The sequence below is a fragment of the Tympanuchus pallidicinctus genome, unplaced genomic scaffold, assembly GCF_026119805.1.
Source record: "Tympanuchus pallidicinctus isolate F22 unplaced genomic scaffold, pur_lepc_1.0 scaffold21, whole genome shotgun sequence".
NCBI lineage: Eukaryota > Metazoa > Chordata > Aves > Galliformes > Phasianidae > Tympanuchus > Tympanuchus pallidicinctus.
In genome coordinates this window covers 2,999,665-3,012,837 of record NW_026294733.1, presented here as the reverse complement: position 1 = coordinate 3,012,837, position 13,173 = coordinate 2,999,665, and the positions used below count along the sequence as shown (strand labels likewise).

General features: G+C 38.8%; 1 protein-coding gene across 3 annotated transcripts; it reads right to left on the bottom strand.

Moving 5' to 3' along the window:
* Window positions 1-303: 303 nt before the first annotated feature.
* On the bottom strand, window positions 304-13,172 carry UBLCP1 (ubiquitin like domain containing CTD phosphatase 1). Of its 3 annotated transcripts, none has more exons than XM_052684793.1 (11): window positions 13,082-13,172; window positions 10,435-10,628; window positions 9,888-9,979; window positions 9,428-9,513; window positions 9,221-9,336; window positions 7,997-8,095; window positions 7,059-7,096; window positions 4,663-4,761; window positions 4,176-4,292; window positions 2,699-2,826; window positions 304-1,376 (listed from the first exon to the last, which is right to left on the bottom strand). In XM_052684793.1, exons 2-11 carry the CDS (start codon window positions 10,586-10,588, stop codon window positions 1,349-1,351), a joined length of 957 nt encoding a protein of 318 aa, XP_052540753.1. In that variant the 5' UTR covers window positions 10,589-10,628; window positions 13,082-13,172; the 3' UTR covers window positions 304-1,348. The 3 variants fall into 3 exon arrangements, with proteins under 3 accessions (XP_052540753.1, XP_052540752.1, XP_052540754.1); XM_052684792.1 differs by having other exon boundaries at window positions 10,435-10,625; window positions 13,082-13,143; XM_052684794.1 differs by having other exon boundaries at window positions 10,435-10,625; window positions 13,106-13,126.
* Window position 13,173: the final 1 nt, after the last annotated feature.

The window sequence follows — 13,173 nt, the reverse complement described above, 5'->3', positions numbered from 1 at the left end:
GATAAGAAACTGTATATTTTCTGACAGGTCACTGAGCCGGAGCCTAACGTGCTCCTCTTAACAGCTCATTTGTGTCTGCAGCCCTGACACGCTGACATTTGCTGTCAAGGTTCCTTTCCCGTGCAGCGACGCGCTTTGCCATTCAACACCAGTGCTCTAATCGGCAGCGGCACACGCTGGTCTCTCATTTAACAACTGATACGAAATCTGTGTCTCTGGATTCTGAAGAAGCACCTCAAACTGAAGATCATCAATGGCTTCTCTGTGATGTGAAACAAATCCATAAGAGCACAGGACGCAAAATTATGAAAAAGGTATTTATTAATAATTTACACAACTGCTATAGTTCCTTAAGAACAATATATACCATTTTTATTTGAAAGGGTCAGACTTCTTTCAAATACATGAACTGCATGATGCACAAGTGTTGGTAATGCCAAACAGCAGTCACATCACACTTCTATAGTGCAGGCATAAGCAGCGCAAGGAAATGATATTTTAAGAACAGTATGGCTGGATGTTGTGTTTAAACACAGTGTTTGCACTTTGACAAGATTGAGCTAGAAGAGAACAAGGGTTTTGTTCATGCTTTGTTAGGGATGTGACTTTCCCATCTGAGGTCTCAACCCTTTGTCTGATGTATGAGAATTTTTCAGGCAGACTGCTTTTCAGTTACCAGATAGGAGTGGGATTATCTCCCTCCATTTTCAGTCTTCTGTTTTCCAGTTAACACTGCTTTATGGTACAAGTTCACATACTGGGAGAAACTGGCCACAGAGGTGGTGCCTTCCCATCTCACTGTCTTGCACAGAGAAACACTGACATACTAATACATACCAAACTTAGACAACTTGTAATTTATAGATTTAAATACTGGACTGGGTGAGGGAGACTGTTTCTAAAGATGGAGGGAATAAAGGGCTTATACAATTCATACACTGTCAAAATTGGCTCCTTACCCAACTTTTTTGGTCTAATTTTTTTTTTTTTTCTAGTTTCAGAATGGTTTTGGTCTTTAACAGTTATGGTTGTAATTCAGCAGAAAAGGAGAGAAAAATATCTGTAGTAACACTGTAGAACTGAATGTTAGGAAAAGTAACGGACTTGTTTCTCCCACTTTGAGCTTATTGCTGTGATCTTTAGGAGAAAACAAGCAAAAAACCCCACCATGAAACAAAACAACAACTAAAAATAACCCACAACCACCCAACTGGAAGACCAAGTATAGCAGTCGTTCTGGCATTGTATCCAGTGTCCAGCACTATTATACTCTAGCGTATAAGCAAGGAAAAGTCCAATGATCTGAGTTAAGTTCCCTTTGATTCAGTGCTAAACGATTTTGTTACTGTTATTGTCCTTGTTTCTTTGAAAGATACCTGAAAGAAGCAAAAATAGTTTCACACAAAATGAGCAGACACAAATATTTGTACATCTTTTTATGCACAAACTATGATTTTTTTCACCAAAAATCTAATTATTAGTAATCAGAAATTAAACTGTGATCAATGCTGCTTATGACTTAATCTCACTTCACGTCCTTTCAATTTCATGATAGATTGTCTTGGAATGACTCAATGTTTTTAGTTAAACTGTATAAGGTTTTGAACAAAAGAGGGGAAGGAAATTAAAATACATTAAATTCCATGAGGTTGAAAATTGTAACAGCTGAAATGTAGTTATTACAACCTCTGAGGCATATGCATTTGATACGGGACTCCTTCAAATGCATTCAGGGCTTGAAAGAACCTGAATAAAAGCTGAAAAGAACAGTTCTCCACCAGCCCCTTCCAAGAATTTGGGTCGCTCTAAGAATGCTTGTTGCTTGATCTCATAGCTTGCTTACCACCACAGATGGAACAATCCAACACGATGCATTGCAGACTTTGCAGGTACCCTAAAATATCTAAGTAATGTAATTGACCCTGTGAAACATCCAGTGAGTTCCAGGGCTTTTAAAATCTAGCATTTGACTTTCTGTTCTAATCAGAAACAAAAATTAAAACAACATTAAGTTTGCAAGGCTGCAGTTTTAAGCACTGAATGGGTGCATTTCCAATAGCATATCATCCAACCTCTTTTTTACGTGTATTGAAGATCCAGGCTAATGCATGAAGTCAAACGTAATAATATTACCTAAATACTACAGCTGGTCATTCTACAGCAAGAATTAGGATGGTAGAGCTTAATTTAAGCATTTGGAGAAGTTGGATTCATAACACATTTCAGTGCTGGTGAATACTGTAGTACCTGGATATAGTACTGTAGTACTGTAGTATCTGGATAATGCCTGAGAGCCACCCTGACAACACAAGCCTTCAGAAGTAACTTCCTTGCAGCAAAGGACATGCGATCTGAACTAGCAGCCTAACTTTGTAGGAGTGGAAATAAGGAAGTTTTCAAGCACCAGGTTTCTTCACTTTTTTTTTTACTTTTTTTCTCTCCTTTAAGAAGCAAAACTGCTTCAGTCATCCTGAACTCTGAAATAGTAGGAAAAAGAAAGTCTGCTCTGTCAGAAACAGACAGAGGCAGCCGAAGCACTGCAGCCTTTTTAAAATCCTGCTCAAACTAAATGACATTTGCAGCTTTAAATCATGTCAAAGTTCACCAGCTCAGCTGTTTCTGGTCTTTCTACAGAAGACAGTAAGCCAAAGACAGAGGGGTCAGGAGCAGAAAGAAAGATTTTTGACTTTTTTCTTACCTTTCCCAGTGTTTATGATTCAGCTCCAAAAAGTCATCTAATTTTGCGATTTCTTTGAGGTACTGAGTGAGCTTTAGAAGCTCCTTGTCTTTATCTCGATTTAAATGTGCTTTCATAAAAGGCCTTATCTGGTAAAAAGAAGTGGTTATCATCATCTGCTCCAAGTGAGTCAAATGCTTACAATTCTAGAACGTTTACCACACAGTCAAAATGTTGTCAGTGCTACGTCAAATTTTAACTTCTTTTAGGTAAGAGAAGGAAAAACTTTTCCATTAGCAGTCACCTCCAATTTGTCTTTTTGTTGATGCAATCTGGATTTCAGGGTTTTTGTCTTGCATGCTCACCAGGATGAAATCTGTTCTGTCAATCTTGTATTTCTTCAAGCATTTCCCTCCCAGTCAGTCAGAAAGATAAATCGATCTGCGATGGACTGTCACATTTTCTAACATGATTTCATAGATATTTTGCAGGAGAAATGAGGGGGTTCCAGCTGTGCTATGAGCTGTGTGGCATCTTTGAAACCAGATGCTTTTTTTTTTTTCTCTCAACAAAACACATCTGATTACATTCATAGCTTCTGTGATAAGAGATGTCAGAAGTAAAGCTTGTCTGACAACTGCTTTAAGCTTGGAATACATTCTACCTGTGCCTTGTTTTAGTGATTCAATGTTCTTGTCTGCAGCTCTGTTATTAACATTTTGACAAACATCCTTGCAATCTGAACTAGAGGGAGCTCTCTGGCCAATCCTCTCCCAGCACGATCCTCGATTCTCATATTTTTTGTACAGTTGCAATTAGTACCAGCTTACAGGTATCAACAATTGCCACCTTCCTCAAATCAAGGATATTTTCAAAGAAACACAATCTTAGATTTCCATTTTTGAATTTGTTTAAAAGAAACTTGCAGAGATCCTTTTAGTGCATATTGTTGCACCAGAGAATTTAAGTTGTATTCTCATTCAGAGCCAGCACTGATGGTTAGAAGTTATGGAGCAGGAACTGGTTGACAATTTTATAAAATGAAATATTTGCTGTTTTGCATTCAAAGGACTCCAGGTATTAATTACCACTGGGGAACAAAACGCTTGCTGTTGTGTTGACATGCTAACATGAAGTACAGCAGCTTGTTATTTGATTTGTTCTCTGAACATAACCACTCTTAATGATTCAACATCACATTTTAATGTTGCCTGTCAACAAAGTCCACATTGATTATAGTTTGCAGGTACAATGTAAGCAGAATAACAATTTCAGTGCTTTGGAGTTCTCATTTAAGGAATCAACACTAAAACTGCAATTAGGGAAGTGCTAGTGCTTGTCCAACCAAAGGGCAATCTAAATAAAAACCAAAATAAATAAAATGTGCATCTTTGCTAGTTAAGAACAGTCTTACTTTAATGTAAAACAGAAAATATGAGAAAGTACTATTTAGATCATAAAAAAAATAGCAGCATATAACATTTCCAGTTAACATTACCTTGAGTCCGTTCTGTGGATTCATTAGGAAGTTCCGGCCGATATCATCAAACATGATTGTATTCTTTTTGCTGTAATATTCTGAGAATTTTCCCCAGATAACACCAAGAGGCTTCACCTGCAAAAATGAGGTGTAAAAAGAGCCCTGGCAAATCTGATCGTATGTAGTAGATCAAAGTATCAGTCTATAGGAATTTAAGTCCATACTCAAATGGACTGAAAAATTATCATGTAGTTGGGCTTTAATAAGAGATGTAAAGAGATCTACAAGTAGTCATTATTTGATGTAAAGCAGTCTTGTCCATATGAACTACTTACAGCATTAAACTGTAGAGGACTTCTATAGGAAAAAAAACCCAACTGTGCTTCAGATATTGTTAGTTTTCTTGCATGAAAACTTCAGCACAACCTTATTGTTAAATATTTCCATGCAGCATGATAACACGTACTCTGCACATAGAAAATAATGAGGAAAAAACTGTACTTACATCTATCAGTCCTCTTCGAGGAGTGTGCACTGTTATCATGGCAGCACTGTCCAGCATAAAGGTTATCTTGTAGTTTGCATTAGTGCTCACACCAAGCTCCTGCATCACAATGATTAATCATTAAAGCTTCAGATGATAACAAGAGTATGCTATTCTACCAAGGGAAAGACTGACAGGAATTTATGTTTGTAGTGTTTGCTACAGAAATGTAACATCTGATGTCAGCATAAAAACAACTTTACAGAAGAGGCAAAATACAGAGAGCTTTTGGCCATACCTTCATGGACAGTCTTTCAAAGGTTCTGTGTGTCTCAATGTTTATACCTATGAAAACAACCATGCATGTTCTGCTCTTTGGTTTTTTTCACTAAGCTGTAACCAGTCGCATCCAATCCACAACATAATAGCAGTTCACTGTTATCCTTTCCTCAGCACATGTCCTACGAGGTCAGTGTTCATAAGAAATATTTCTGTTTAGACCTGAAGGATTTGATCACTCTTGGAACAAAGGAAAAATACTTTGGTTTAAAAAGAAACCCCGAACCTTAGACAAGGTGAGTGGGCAAAATTTCCATTTCAAATCTTTTTCAGAATTGGGAAGTAACAGTAAAATCTACTGACACCTACTATGTGACAGACATTGCTGCTTTAATTTCTGATATATGTGACAGCAATAATGTGCAAAGCTGCACAATGTGGAGAAAATACCCCCTGTAACAGTTGTCTTGCAGATATATAGTCACACTTCACTGATTGCTTTTACGTGGAAAAGTGAATCTTGCAAATGAGAAGTGTTAAATACCAGGGATAATGTCCTCTCATACTGAAAAATAGCTGTTCTACATCATCTGAAATTTGGGCATAAATAGATGGAGAATAAGAAACTAAACATAGTTATCTGACACTTCTCTTTTTAATACTGTTTCTGCTTTGTAGTTTAAAATAAACACTTCAGTGTCAAGTATTGCTGGGATCATTGCTCCCAGACAGAAAGTGATACTTGTAGAAGTGCAGTCAGTTTAAGGAGAAGCAACAGTTGTGGTCTCTAGCATTAGGAATCTCAACTGAGATGAAGCAGTAGGCATGGGGAGGTTGGGAATTGATAACATGAAAGGGCTGGAAAGGTGACCAGTGCAGGGTAAACAGCCCAGTTTAGAACAATGGTCTCCTGCTAAATTTAATCCTGCTGTTACAATGGATTCTACAGCAAAACAAAGGTTTTTTCCTTAAAAGGTGAACCCTACATGCATGTGATGTATCTCACCTGTATTACAGACACGGAACATGGCGCAGTTAATGATTAACTTCCTATTTCAGCACTTGCTCTTACCTCTGTGTTACAATGGTTTTGATTCAGAGAATTAACTTCATGGTAACAACTGCAAGCTCTTCCAAGAGTATCTGAGCCACAAACCTAGCCTAGCTTAAAGTCAGTTTTGTATTACAGAACTGTAGTTACAGTACCTTTATTGAGAAAATAAAGTTGATTCATAGATAAAGCATAAACAGAAATGGAATACTGGTATAGAATACAGTGTTTGCAAGTCTTAATACCAATTTTAATTGTTCTAATCCCCGTTCAGAGTTCTGATTAAAGGTTTCATTTCTGAGATCGTTCTGAACGATTTTTGCTTCACTGCAAATCACTGTTTTGAAATAGAAATAGAAATTCTTTGCTATGTTACAGCCTGAAAAAAGTCTATAAAAAAAAAAAAGTGAGATAAAGTTGAAAATTGGAGATTTTTTTTGTGAAAGAAGCTTTGATTTATAAACAAAAAACAACCGACCAACCAATGTACAGCAGCACATCTCAGTAGGCTCATTAGGTTTACAGCCAAGAGTGGCTGTCAATATGTTTGCCATTAGGTCAGCTGTGCAAAACTGGCTGCTTGCCCAATTTAGGTACGGAAGAAACCAGGATTGAAAGAAGAGTTTTTACAGATGTTTCAATAAAGCAGAGGAAGAAACAAAATCACACAGCTGCAAGACGTACAGGATGAATATGAAGAGAGTTTTCTCTTGATAACCTATTCCAGTATGCCACATCTGTCCATTCTCTTAAAGAATTGTGTTATACTTAAGATTAAAACTCTATAATTAGAGCTAAGATGAAACAACAGTGAAGGCTATGTGACTAAGTTTCAGCAAGTACTGATTTGTGCTTAATTCTGCTAAATTTAGTACCTACTGCTTTGATAGTTTGTGTGGAGTTCTAAAATTAGATTTTTATCTAGTTTTGTGTCAAAGGTATTTTAGAGTGACTACAAAGATTTAGAACACTTGGGTTTTGATTGTCTCCTCAGTTGTTAAATCTCTCTGTAATGCTGAACGTAAACCCAACTCGATGCACAGTAAGCTAGATTAGAAACAAACTGCACCTTTTCAGAACAACTTACTTTCATTTTAGCTTCAATCCACTTCATATTAGTAGCAGCTGAAACAAAAGCCAAAGAATTATTTAGCAGTATGTCATTGGTTGATTTAAAAAAGAAAAAAAAAGAAGCAAAATACTGTTTACGTATCCATTTGTTTTACAGACTTTCATTTCAGAAAGACCCATCCTTGTCACAGCTTCCAGGGTTCACTGCTTTCCTGACAGTCTGCCTTTATGGAAGTTTATTTTAATTTGGAAAAGATTAACTTTCAAATGAAACCTAGATTAAGCACTGCGTGTATTTAAAAACATTTTCTAGATCAGTTGTTAGTGAATTACATTCTTGAGAGCCATAGAACAGCCTACATCTGGTCTGAGGAACCACAGTGTCTGTATAGGATTTTCTCCTGGGAGCGTTGTAAGAATTCATAAGGTTGAAAAAGGACAAAGTGTCAACATTGCCCACCGACCAAAGAATACGTGGAAGCATTGTTTCAGATTATGAAAGCTGTTTTGTAAAACAAGTTTCAATCTTATGTTGGCTCCAGCTGTCAGACAGGAAGTGAAGTTGTGCTAAAGCAAAGCAACAGCCACCCCTACAGACATGTGAGTTTGGTCCATTTCCAGTTTTTTATTGCTATGGCTTATTGTCTAGACTGAAATTATTTGTAGAGCTAAGCTACCCAGCAGTGTCTGAATGCTGATTTTACAACTGTGTTATTTCAAGCATTTGTTTGTTTGTACAAAGTGACATTCACTAAATGGACATTAAGCTTTATACTGTTATTAGATCCGTTCATAACAGCAATATTCCTGGTGAATACGGTACAGCTGAACATTCACGTACTGCTTTACATCTTGTGATTCACACTAAAAAGTGATATAAAAACCTCCCAACTGGAGTCTCTGCTCCAAATGATAGTTTGCAATGAAGTCTTAGCACCGAGTACAGAAACTTACACCAAATTACAATATCATAATCCTCATATGCAGATGTCAGGAACTCGTGAAGGTATGGCCTCATCAGTTCTACTCCAGTTTCAGCACAAGATCTGTGGTCTAAAAAGTACAAGAGAAAGCAGAAATTCATTATAGAGTACAGGATATTAAGTAGGACTGTCCTGTCCACCCAGGAACTTGAAATGTTTCATATGAGAAGCACTGAAGAACTTTGAAATTAGGAAAGAACTTACAGTAAGGCATCGTTCCTACTTTAAAGGTGCAAAGAAGAAGGGATATTTCTCTCTTGATCTTTACAGGAATTTGTGAGTTCAGCTGTGGCTCTGAATATCTTTAATGAGTCTAAAGAGTCAGGCCAATTAATTCATCTCTTCATCTTAACAAACTTCTGACAGCCCAGGTATTGTTCAGAGATTCTTGCCAACTTAGTCCAGTTAATCTTGTGAACATGTATACCAAGCTTATTTCAAACATGCAAATACTGCCTGCTCCAACTAGAAAATTGCTGTTAAATTCAGCTAGAAGGAGACAGGTAAACAAAAGTGTAAATTGTCACAGGCTGAATTTTCATCTCAGATTGTAAAGAAATGCCATGCAAAAGGAAATTACAGAAAAGGAAAAAAGGCAAGCTGATATGTAGTGTTTATAGTCAAGCTGCCATGACACCATGACACACCGACATCCCAGAAAATGAAGTCAGAAGGAAAATTCTGGCTTCTCAGAAAACCAGTCTGACAGAATTTTCAGGTAAAACATAGTTCTGTACGTGTTTACTGATCTGGAAAGTCAATCTGAAGCTGTTCTGTCATCCCCAAAAAAGGAATCAATTGGCTACAGAGATCATTATTTTACAGCACTACCTTGTCCTGCCATCATCATGTGCAAGCTACACACTGGTCAAGAGAAGAGTTTGTTGGATAAAATCCTAAACTACTTTTTGCAGCATCTTGGAGAAAATGAATAGTTGCTGTACAAAAATCAACAACAGGCAACATTTACAATGCAATTGTAATATTTTGCAATTGCAATACAAATTACAATTTACAATTGCCAATGCTTCTTAAAACATGAGCAGAAGACCTCAAAATGTTACAAAACAGAAGTTACGTAGTGCAACACAAGCCAACATTACTGGAGTATAGTTGTAAATCAAACATGAAGAAACATGAACTGGCAAATAAATTGCTCTCTTAAACCAACCCCACAAGTAGCATGAAGTCTCACCAAATAGTGTATAATCAACATCTAGCACCAGCAGCTTTTTTCCTTCCCTGGGAGGATTCAGAATTTCCACTTTGTATTCTTTAACTCTGCGAGAAATTTTTAGTAGATTTTCTTCCCTAATACAAGAGTGCAAAAAGTTACAGTTAATTCAAATGCAAACTGCACTTTCCATAACAGGACTGGTTTTTAATAGCTTGAATTCCTAACCTGTTTTCTACTTCCACAACTTCCTCTTCAATATCAAAGTCATTGATGACATCGTCGTTATCAGGAGGAGGCCCAAGGACGTCTTCCTAGCAGAATAATAATAAAAGACAACTGGGATCACTAAAAGAGAACTGTGCAGATCCAGACTCTGTGAGTGTACGCTACAGACAAAGGAAATTAACAAAAGTGATTTTACTTCACTGGTAGAAAAAATGCTCAAATATACCGATGATTAAGATTTCAGAAGTCAGTGAGAATATCACAGTAGTAGGTTTGTACTTTGAACCTAAAACAATGCAGGATTTTAATGCTATCCAAGTTCTACAGAAAAGTTTACATAAATACCAGAAATCTACTGAAGTATTTATTTTTCAATGATTTAAAATCATAATGAGGAGACATACAATCTTTTTTTCTTTTTTTTCCTCTTATAAAGCTAATAAGCAAGTAAAATATTTACCAAACTCTCTTCACGAGTGCCCATCATCATGATTTTAGTATTTGGTTTTAACTTGAGAGCTCCAAGCTTAACATCATCATCCGCGGGTTTCCCTATAATGCAATAAGAGTTCTGTTTGCTTTTTTGTTGTTCTTTTTTGTTTGTTGCTTTTTCTTTTCAAACTGAGTAGAGAGATTTTAGAAAACGGTCAGTACATTTCATGCTTAATTGAAGTTAGCTACCCATAAAACACAAGAATACCCCAGGCTGCACTCTCATCCTCCATCACAGGCACGCTGCTTGCCTGGCTAACGACAATTAAAAATGTTTAAGGTACATCTGCTGCACATCAGCCACTAAGAATGGCCATTCAGATACATCAGTAACAAAGCACACAGTGCTGTATTGAACTCCTGTGTGTGTGCTCATTCAAAAGCTAGATCTGGGTGGTGGATGCTCAGTTAATACACATTACATTAATACGCATTAATCCTGACTAAGCCAAGAGGAGGCTCTTCTTTAAATATCCCATGCCCAGCCAAAACTAATAATAAACACAAATAGTTACCCTTCATTTTAAGTCCAAGTAATTTTTGGCGCTCTGGTAACACTCCAGTAAGGCCTTTAAGAGATTGCTTCAGATCCAACACCGTGTCCTCTTCTGATAGCGAGGTGATTGTATACTCCTGTCCACCCCATTTTATTATAAGAGAGAGGGACATCCTTGGAGCATATGTTCAGTGTTATTTCCTGAAAAATCTGCTGGAGGAGGAAAATGCAATGATCACGTAAGCAAGAACTCGGCGTGGTGGTTTCTTTTTTTCAGAAGACAAACCTTATGGTGTCAATGTTTGTTACATTTCTGTGGTATTGTACATCAAGGAGCCATTTGTTTTGCATGCACAGATGATAAACGTTGATAAAATGCTGAACCTAAGGGAGAAAGAACAGCACTACAGCTGCGGCTGTCAGTTGCACTTTGATGCATTTAGCAGTGTCACATGCACTGTTTGCTGTAACACCTTGCCCTGTGTTCTGTGCAGGTACAGCTTGCACGCAGCACAGCCAGCACCCAAGCAGAGTCCTGCAGCATCAGAAAAGTCATTTCAAACCTCGGAAATGTCCTCTTCAATAACTTCACAACCAAACCACTCATTACATATGTGGCTACTAAACAGCCAGTAAGAAATACCTAAAATAAAACCAACAAAACAGTTCTGAAGCAACAGTTCAGGTGGATCACTTTCTCTACTGACTTTAAGATCTGTGCAATAGCTGCAGTAATACACCTCAGGTCACGTCTCACTGTAGCAATATCAAAGCAGGAGTTTGAAAACAAAGCCAAAATACACACCTACACAGTACAATTACACTGTAAGAACTGCACTTTCATTGCAGTGCTGACAAAATAATCATAATTACAACTACCTTTAATTTACACCAAATAATTTATGTGAATTATATCCAACACTTTATTCCCACACTGAAGAGAGAAGCAAGACTTTTAGCTTGCTGGGGAAGGAAAAATACATTTTTTTTCTGTCAAAGTTTGAAAGCAGAGAATCAAGGAATGGGTACAAAAAGGCCATTTCAAATTGTCAGAGATCCAAAGAAGGCCTCTGCACAACTAATGGTGAGAATGTCCTTAAAAGATTGCCGACCAAAAAGTAAAGAGAGAAGAGCCATGGAAACAAAACAGAACCAAACCTGAGGGTGCCCACCTTCGAGAAATGCACTGTACCAAGAAATCCAGGTCTGGCAATTCTGAAAAAAGTCAGAATTCTGAAAAAAGTCTGACTCCTCATCTTCTCAAGCATTGTTCTCAGCAGTTCCCTGCTCTCCAAAAAAATTCCAAAATAATTCCCACCTACACAATATCCCTTGTTAAGAACAATCAAGTAATTATTCAGACATACCCACTGAGCTCAAATCAGATAAGAAATGGAGGACCAGATGCAACCTGCCTGCTGAGGACAATAAAAGCCATTCTTCCTCACTATTTCCTCTAAGATCCCTGAAAGCAACCTGAAAAAATTTTAAAACTTTTTTTAAATTATTTTTTCAAATATCTCCAAATATCTCCAAACTGAATAGTGAATAGTATTATCCTATGATTTAGTATTATTCTGTGAAAGAGGGTCTTAGAGATACTAAGAGAACCAACTGAGGTTAAGGCTGCATATCAGCAAAGTGTTAGCTTATTATCACAAATCATCTGTCCATAAATGTCAGAGCAAGTTTTCTAGGCTTAGAAAGAAGAGTTTGCGGCCTGTTTTCTCATCCTTACCACACGCCTGAAGTCATTCTGCAAGCAAATACTCAGAGTAAAAGCAGTGAGGAAACTTCTCACGCCTCTGTCAAACTGAAAGGATCTCCTTGAAGCAGAGCACTCATCAGCTGCCACTCCTTGCAGAAGTACAGCTCTGTCTGGATGACAATTATCAGAAACACCAAGCAGAAAAACCTTCATCAGTGCAAAACACTGATGGAACTGAGTGTGGACACCAGAATCAATGTTTACAGGACAAGAGATTAAAGGCAGGGTGCTGGAACTAGAAGATCGTTCAGGTCCCTTCCAGCCCAAGCCATTCTGTGACTGAGTGAACAGGTGAGGACCATAGAGAAAGTCACAGCGATTTTCAAAGTTTCTATGGACAGGACCGTATAGAAGGGGAATCTGAAAAGTACTGAAACAAAGTTTTTTCTAGTTGCTTACATCATCAGATGGATGACACTGTCAGAACCCCGCGGGCCACCAAGAGCCTACAGTTATAAGGGCACTGGGGCAGAAGAAGCGTTCCTCTTGGGAGATTCGGGAGAGAGAAGCACACCTCTATGTTCCTTGGTATTTCACTCGGCAACGTAAACCGCGGGCACGACAAACCCAACCCGCGGGAGGGGAGAGCACGGAGCACGCGGCACGGAGCGGGGACGGAGCGCTCAGGGACGGCCGCGGGCACCCGGCTGGAATCCGGTCCCGTCCGAGCTGTCCCGTCAGTAACACGGGGAGAGCGGAGGTCCCGCGCCGCTGCAGGCCCTGCTGTGCCGCAGCCGTTCCGGGGCAAAGAGACGCGCTCACCCCGAAGCGCTACCCGCGGCCCCCGCACCACCGGCACCGGAATGGACTTCGGGTCCAGCCTCCCACGGCGATTGCGGCCGCAGCGGCGTTGCCCGCAAGCCCGGCCCCCACCCGGCAGCGCGATGCGGCCCCTCACCCTGGCAACGGAACCGGCACCGACCCGCGATCCGTCGCATCGGAAGCGGAAGTGAAGCCCACCGGAAGCGGAAGGGTGGCGGATGTGCGCTG